Source organism: Corvus brachyrhynchos, unplaced genomic scaffold, assembly GCF_000691975.1.
Source record: "Corvus brachyrhynchos isolate BGI_N302 unplaced genomic scaffold, ASM69197v1 scaffold305, whole genome shotgun sequence".
Classification (NCBI taxonomy): domain Eukaryota; kingdom Metazoa; phylum Chordata; class Aves; order Passeriformes; family Corvidae; genus Corvus; species Corvus brachyrhynchos.
In genome coordinates this window covers 1,642,240-1,650,365 of record NW_008239284.1, presented here as the reverse complement: position 1 = coordinate 1,650,365, position 8,126 = coordinate 1,642,240, and the positions used below count along the sequence as shown (strand labels likewise).

General features: G+C 54.2%; 1 protein-coding gene across 1 annotated transcript in view; it reads left to right on the top strand.

Moving 5' to 3' along the window:
* Positions 1-8,126, top strand: part of WHRN (whirlin) — a 33,038-nt gene that overhangs the window by 14,467 nt on the left and 10,445 nt on the right. The window contains exons 4-7 of the mRNA XM_017740289.1: positions 4,661-4,863; positions 5,160-5,196; positions 6,710-6,922; positions 7,462-7,668. Coding sequence (XP_017595778.1) covers positions 4,661-4,863; positions 5,160-5,196; positions 6,710-6,922; positions 7,462-7,668 — 660 coding nt within the window. The remainder of the gene's footprint in view (positions 1-4,660; positions 4,864-5,159; positions 5,197-6,709; positions 6,923-7,461; positions 7,669-8,126) is intronic.

Sequence of the window (8,126 nt, the reverse complement as noted above, 5' to 3'; positions counted from 1 at the left end):
CCTGCTGACTTCCCAGGAGTGGATCCTTCTGTGGGGTTTGCTGCTTTCTCTGAGTTCGTTACCAGAACTGAGCTCGTTCTGAGGTGATGTTTAGATGAGACACAAGAATTCCTTCCCTGGGAGGGTGGGCAGGCCCTGGCACAGGGTGCCCAGAGCAGCTGTGGCTGCCCCTGGATCCCTGGCAGTGCCCAAGGCCAGGCTGGACATTGGGGCTTGGAGCAGCCTGGGACAGTGGGAGGTGTCCCTGCCCATGGCAGGGGTGGCACTGGATGAGCTTTAAGATCCCTCCCATCCCAAACCCATCTGTGATTTTGCCACACATTCCATTTTTACCTCCTGGTGTCTGTGGCACCAAATCAGAATTTTAGACTGTTTTAATAATAACTAAAATAAATAATCAATATTTTACACTTCCCTTAAATTTTGCTCGAAGGGCAAACAAAAGGCATCGAAAGCCAGGCAAAACCAAGGGACTTTCTCTGAGGCCCAGAAGCTTTTGCCAGCTCTGGGAACAGGGACCAAGGTCCTGGATGAGGGTCCCAGAGGATCTCCAGCCCTGCTGTGCTGGTCCAGGTGCTGCTGTCCTGCTCCCTCAGCAGGCAGAATTCCAGCAGAAACCAGGCTGGGTCTCTGCAGTCAGTCAATAACTAAATATTCATAGTCTTGGCCTTGGCCTTCTTGATGTTTATTCATTCATGAAACTTCTGACAATGTGTTCTTCGGGCATGTTTTAAAATCTGCTGCCTCCAAGGAAGTTCTGAGAGTGAAAAGTGGGGGTTAGCAGAGAGCTGCAGAGGAGGGAGGTGAGTCAGCCTTGTTTGCTTTCAGCTTCTGTCCTTCCTGCCTCCTTCATGACATTCCCAGCGGTGCCATGCACGAGCTGAGCTCCTGATGCTGTTCCTGGCTCTGCTGGCCCTGATTTCTTCCTTGTTCATTTTTCCTGGTGCTGTTTCTTGTCAGTGGGGTTGGGGTTTTTTTTCCTTCTTAAGCAACTTTTGTTTTCTCTCCTTGACCTTTAAATCAGAAATAGTGGATTTCAGGGAGCTTGCTTTGAGCAAACAACTCAATATTGAGTTCCCAGAATGAGGGCTGGGGTGAGAAGGGCTGCCACGATCTGTATTTATCCAGATATAAGAGGAGGGGGAAAGGGAGACTGTAAATAGGGAGAGGTGGATGATTTTACATCAGCAGTGGCTGTCACAGAACAGAGAGTAATTTAAGCTGGAGAACATCTCCAAGATCACCGTGTCCAACCATTCCACCACTGACCCATGTCCCCAGCTGCCACATCCACACGGATTTTAAATCCCCCCAGGGATGGGGACACCACCACTGCCCTGGGCAGCCTGTGCTGGACAACATTCTCCTTATTTTCCCTAAGATCCAATCTAAACCTCCCCTGGCCCAGCCTGAGGCCGTTCCCTCTCCTCCTGTCCCTGTTCCCTGCGAGCAGAGCCCGACCCCCCCGGCTGCCCCCTCCTGTCAGGGACTTGTGCAGAGCCACAAGGTCCCCCCTGAGCCTCCTTTGCTCCAGGCTGAGCCCCTTTCCCAGCTCCCTCAGCCTCTCCTGGTGCTCCAGCCCCTTCCCTGGACACAATTTGGTGCCATCTGAAAACTCCCTGGGGGTGCCCTCAATCCCCTCATCCCAAAAGCCTTGAAAGCTGCTTTGTGTTTGAGGTCTGGACACAGGAAAAAAATGAAGTAAAAGCCTTGTGGCTCCCTCAGAGTGTGGGGGATGAGCTGCACAGTGAGAAAGTCACCGAGGAGATTCGTGGTACCCAAGATATGGCATTTCTCCTGGTCCTTCCAATGTTGTCACCTTGATGGGGACAGAAAGCTGAGAGGCAACCAAAATCCTCCCCCCAGCAATGCCACAACCACTGCCACGCCCAGAGAGCCCCTTCCCTGCCTGGGCTTTCATCTCCACTCTGTGCCTGGACTGTTCCTCCTCTTTGGGCTGCCCAGTGTTTGGGGAAAGGGCCCATTTTCAGACAGCCACGGCACCCCTCATTCCCTGCCTTGCTCCCAGATCTGTCCTGGATCCTGTGTTGGACATGGATCATCTGCCCTGACCCGTTTCCCTCCTGGAAAAGCTGAGCACTGCCTTATTTTTCCACAAGCCTTAATTTGGTCAATTCCAAATTGATCCATACATTTTCCTGCCCGTATTTTTAATTTCTTGAGGGGCTTTTGGTAATTATTTGTGCTGGAGAGAGGCTCCTTCTACTTTAGTGGTATCTCCAGCATCATTTAGCCTCTCTCCTGGCCTTTTAGTGGCATTAAAGAGGACTGATGCCAGTGCCAACCCATTTGGCATCCCCTTGGCCCTGTTATTCCCAGCTCAGTTTGGTGTCATTTAACATCAACTCGCATTTAAAATCTCTCGCCTATTTTTCTGTCTGTGTGATTGAATTTCTCCCAGAGCCAATTCTGATTATTTTTAGGAGCTCAGAACCCTTGTCTGAAGCCCATTAAGTTTCTCTTGACTGCGCCTCCTCTTCCCCACTGTCTCCAGAAGGAGCAGGAGCCAAGGCTGTCATCGAGGTGTTCTTTCCAAGCTCTCTTCCTGTCACAGTCTGTCACCTTTTGCGTGTCACGTTCAGCCCCTGCATTTCAGGCTACATTTTTCCCTAGGAAATGAGAATAATCCACATTTTCCGAGGTGTTCAAGCATTCAGCGTGTCCTGGGTATCCACCCACCACAGCTGAAAAGTAATTCCTGAAATATCCACGGCAATAGTTTTCCTGTGTTTTATTGTGACTATTTTTTTTTTTTTAATGTCTTATTATTACTTCTTTTATTCTGTGCCATTTTGGAGCTGTGAATCCAGCAAATCATTTCTCAGGGTCAGCTTTTGCTCTGGTAAATGGTTCTTTTTCATCTCTGCAGTTTTTTTGTTACTTCTCCACTTGTCTTTGACTTTGGGGCTGGGAAAATATAATTATTGTCTATGTTAATTAGCAAAAAATCCCGGACCCCTCTGGTCTCCCTGATGTTACAAGAGCTTGCCAAGCTCCTCCTGGTTCACTCTTAAAAGGAGAAATTAAAGAAAGATTATTAAACCTGTGTAACTGTCCTGAACCAAAAAATCATGAAAATTTAATCCCTGCTATGGAACACTATTAAAGATACGTAATTGCAATAAAACTGCCTAATCAAATTGGGATTTTTATTGTTTTGGTGCTGCAGTGAACCAGCAAAAGGCATTTCAGGGCACTGCCTGATGGATCAGAAAGACCTGGAGATGATACTCCTTGCACCTGAGCGGGTGTTTCTCTTGGCAGTTTTTAATTTCCCTCCCGTGTTATGTGAGCAGTCAGCGATTTTCTGACAGGGGATTTAAAGCTGACAGAGCTCCAAGGGAACCTGAGGTATTTGTGGAGCCGCATGGCTGGGAATGTGGCCATTTGTGTCATTTGCCTTCCCCTGGGCTCCCTCCCTTCCCATTTCTGGGTGTTTTGGGTCACTTCCAACACAAAGCGTCGTATTTTATGATGGAGAATGAGGCAAAGCCACTCAGGGTCCCTGGGTGGAGCTGAATGTGGAGCTGAGCTCTGCTGCATCTGGACTCAATGATCCTAAAGGTCTTTTCCAACCCAAATGATTCCATGATGCTCCGTTTTTCCCCTCAGGACCACTCTGAGCATCCTCCCAGCCTCACTGCGCCTCCTCTGCCCTTTGAGCAGAGGGAAGGGTGAACAGGAGCCCTTCTCTGGCCTCTCATTATTGCCAGCAGTATTTTGTAGAGCCCCATCCAGTCCCACCCCCATCATCTCCTCTCTAAATTTAACAGGCATAATCTCTTCCATCTGTCCTTTCACAGGCACCTTCATCTGCCTCTGATTATTTTTGTTTCACTTCTCTGCAACTTTTCCCTCCCTGTGTCTCCTTGCTGGGAGGGCAGAGAAGAAAACCCCACTGTGTTTTGGTGGAGCTGAGCTGAGGCCTGTGGTTAAGCAAAGATAGGAAAGGGCAGTTTCAAAACTGTGCTTTATCAGAAAAAGGGTGAACTGTGATACGGGAGTGAGGAGGAGCAGCTCTGGATGCCCTGGAAGCGCAGAGGAAGAGGAGCTGGGATGAAGGGTGAAACACCAGATGGGTGCTGTGTCTCAGACAAGGCCTGGCTGTCAGGGAAGCTCCTCATTCCAGCAAAGGCCTTGCCCACAAAATGAAATCTCTTAGGAGCAGCTGGGGAGGAAACAGGAGAGGGGAGATGGAATGCAGCTGTCCCAGATGCTGCAGTTTGCAGAGTGCTGGAGGCTGTGGTGAGACCCTCCCTGCTGCATGCAGAGATCTGAGGTTTGGGGCTTCCACAGAGGGTTCCTGGCCTCCCGGAGCAGCAGGAGGGACTGGGGCTGGAGGCCTTGATGTTCTTTGGGGTTGGTCTGGTTGATGGAGGAGACTGGGCAGATCAGTCTGAGTTGAGATCCTCAACAGGCTCCTCCAGGCATCACAGACTGGTCCTCACTGGCTCCCAGCTTGAGGGCTTGGTCTCCATCCAGCAGCATTTTTTTTTTTCCCCTGGTCCCTCCAGTTGCTGTGTCCCTAATTTGGTGCTGGGTTAGACTGGGCAGCTCCTCCCTGCTGGGAGAGGAAGGTGTTATTCCCAAGAGGAAAGCTCCATGGACTTGCCAGGCTCCCCCCATCCTGATTCCACAGGTGGGAGACCAGATCCTGGAGGTGAACGGCCGGAGCTTCCTGAGCATCCCCCACGACGAGGCCGTGAAGCTGCTCAAGTCCTCCCGTCACCTCATCATGACGGTCAAGGACATCGGGCGCCTGCCCCACGCCCGCACCACCGTGGACGAGACCCGCTGGATCACCAGCTCCCAGCTCGGAGAGACCCTGGTCAGCTCAGCAGGGTATGTGCCCAGGGAGCTTTTTGAGGGGGGGTCTGTCAGCTCAGAGTCCCTGGGGGTGCTCGTGCTTCCCCGGGAGGGTGGGGACCCCCAGCCTGTCCGTGGAGCTCCCAGTTCTGGGGTCCATTGAAGCATCTCTGGCCTGTAAGGTGGAGCAGGTCTGGACAATATTGTGCTGTCCCTTCCCCTTCTCCCAGGCCAGAAGCTTTTGGCTCTCCAGAGAGGAGAGAAGGTGCCAGGTGTGGTGCCAGGTGTGGTGCCAGGCACTCAGTGCTAACTGGTCTTCTCCCTCCTCGCAGGGCAGTGGGTGACCATGCTATGGACATGGCAGCCAGGGTAAGACATTCCTGATGCCTTGGGAAAAAATCTCATTGCTATTGTGTTTTATTTTCTGTGGGAGGGAGGGATCTGTGCTCCTGGTTTTAGCAGGGTTTTAATGGGCCTTTCTGCTCCCCGCCGCGTGTTGGGTTAGGGTTCTGCTGGGTTCTGCAGACAGTGACACAGTGGTGTCCCCTCTCCTGTGTCACTTCTGAGCACATCTGGTGCCCTCTGGCCTGGCAATGAGCACCTTAATGGGCAAGGGGCAATGATCACCCATGGGCAAGGACCGTGGGCACCCCCTCCACCCTACCATGATTCCTTCCTCATGGTGGCTGTCTCTGGGCCCTGGCAGCTGCTGGGATCTGTCCCAGCCCTCTGCAGCTCACCAGGCACAGGGACTCATCCCGTGCTGTGCCTGCAGCCCTGTGCCAGCATCTTCTCCCCACACCTCTTTGCAAAGCACATTGCTTTTAAATGGAAATGAAGCAGGGAGGTTTCACAGGTGGCTCTCGATGATAACAGCTTTGTACTCTTTGCTGGCAAAACATCTTCCCCAGCCTCAGCTCCTCTCTGTCTCTGGGATAGTCAGGGTCTTGTCTGGCTCTGTATCCCTGTGCCAGCTCTGCCTGGGAGGAAACAGCAAGCATCTCCCCTCAGAAATCCCTCTCAAAGGAAAAACGTCTTTCATATGCAGCCAGGCTTGTCTCTCCCTGGGGCTCCTTTGGTTGCCAGTGGCTCTTTCTTCACCGAGGTCTGCTTCAAGCTGGCAGTGGGGGTAAATGTGCCTTTTCCACAGGATGGGGAGCTGGCATGTCTCCCGTGGCCCCAGTTCCCCCAGCTCTGCCAGGGAGGAGCACAGCCTGGGGTTAAATCAGTGCCTGGGTGGGGGACAGTTGCTGAAAAGGGCTGGGAAGCTGTTTTGTTTTTCAACTGGTGCTCCATGAACTCAGAGAATCAGAGTATCACAGAGTATCCTGAGCTGCAAGGGACCCACCAGGATCATCCAGTCCAACCCTGTCCCTGCCCAGCCCCCCCAACAGCCCCAGCCTGGGCATCCCTGGCAGCGCTGTCCAAACGCTCCTGGAGCTCTGGCAGCCTCGGGGCCGTGCCCATTCCCTGGGGAGCCTGGGCAGTGCCCAGCACCCTCTGGGGGAAGAACCTTTCCCTGCTCTCAGCCTGAGCCTGCCCTGGCCCAGCTCCAGCCGCTCCCTGGGTGCTGTCCCTGGCCCAGGAGCAGAGCTCAGCTCCTCTGATCATGGCTCTGCAGCTACCCAAGAAAGTGGTGACACTGAACAGCCTTGCTGATGAATTCCTGAGGATACCTCCTTCCAGTCATTCCCAAAATCCTCCTTCCAGTGTGATTCCCAGCTCCGCCACAGGCAGTGTCTGACACACAGGCACAGAGGGCTGGTGGGCAGAGCCCAGAGCAGGGACACTCCTTGGTCCAGCCCGGCTGTCTGAGCAGAGCACTGCCCTCCTTCCCACTGCCAACCCCTTGGCCTCCCAGCCTGTCCCCTGTCCCCTGCAGCCCGTGTTCTACCGGGGGCTGGCCGGCTCGCAGGTGACCCTGAGCACCATGGTGAGCCAGACCCGCGTCATGCTGGAGGAGCAGGCCCGGCACCTGCTCAACGAGCAGGAGCGGGCCACCATGGGCTACTACCTGGACGAGTACAAGGAGGGCAACATCTCCGTGGACGCTCTGGTCATGGCACTCTTCGAGCTGCTCAACACGCACGCCAAGGTGAGGCCCACGCCAGGGCAGGGACAGCTTCTTGGGCCTGGTGGGCTGAGCAGAGTCACTGGCACAGTGTGGACATGGTCACAGTGTGGACATGGTCACAGTGTGGCCCAGTGATCTGCTCAGGGAAAGGGGGAGGGTATGGAAGCCAAATCCACATTATCATGGAACCATCACAGATTCCCAGACTGGTTTGGGTTAAAAGGGAGCTTAAAAATCATCTCTTTCCACCCCCTGCCGTGGGCAGGGACACCTCCCACTATCCCAGGTTGCTCCAAGCCCTGTCCAGCCTGGCCTTGGACACTTCCAGGGATGCAGGGGCAGCCACAGCTGCTCTGGGCACCCTGTGCCAGGGCCATTCTGGGGGATGCAACCTGGTGTTCAGTGGCAGAGGAGCTTCTGGTCACATTTAGGACCAAACCTCCTGCATTACCTGCCAGTAAATCTCACTGCCACTGCTGCCCATGGTGGGAGGGAGGTCTCCAGCTTCCCAGGAACGTGATTGTGCTCCAACCTGTCTCTGGCTGTGTGTGCCTGGCCAGTTCTCGCTGCTCTCCGAGGTGCGGGGGGTGATCTCCCCACAAGACCTCGACCGCTTTGACAACCTGGTGCTGAAGAGGGAGATCGAGTCCATGAAGGCCCGGCAGCCTGTGGGGCCCAGCACCGACTCCTACTCCATGATGTCCTACAGCGACACCGTCTCGTCCTCCAGCAGCCACTTCACTGCCACCACCGTCAGCTCGGCCCGGGTAGGTCCCTCCTGCCTGATCCCGCTCCTTTCAGCACCTCCTCCTGGCAGTCCTACAGCAAACTGCTTTCCCTGGAGCGGTGTAAAGGCATTTACCCCACAGGGAACCCTGTCGGGTCGGTTTCCCCTATGGACTCCCCCAAAGGAATTTTTCCGTGCAGTCTGGGTGATTTGTTGGCGATGCCATGACATGTGCTGGGTATCTCTGTGCTCCTGACACTGAGGTGCTGCTGTCCCCTGCTTGAGGGCTGCGTGTCCCTTCATCCCAGTGAGGGATGGAGCCTGCCTTGCTTCCAGAAATCCACTGGAGCTGCACCCACACTGAAATCCCAGCAGTGCACCGCTGCCATGCCGTGCCTGCTGCTCATCACCAGCTCTTCAGTCACCTCCCTGAAGATGCTGCCTGCCTGCTCCCCATCCCAGTGGGAGCCACAGTGGCCCAGAGACTGTCACACACTC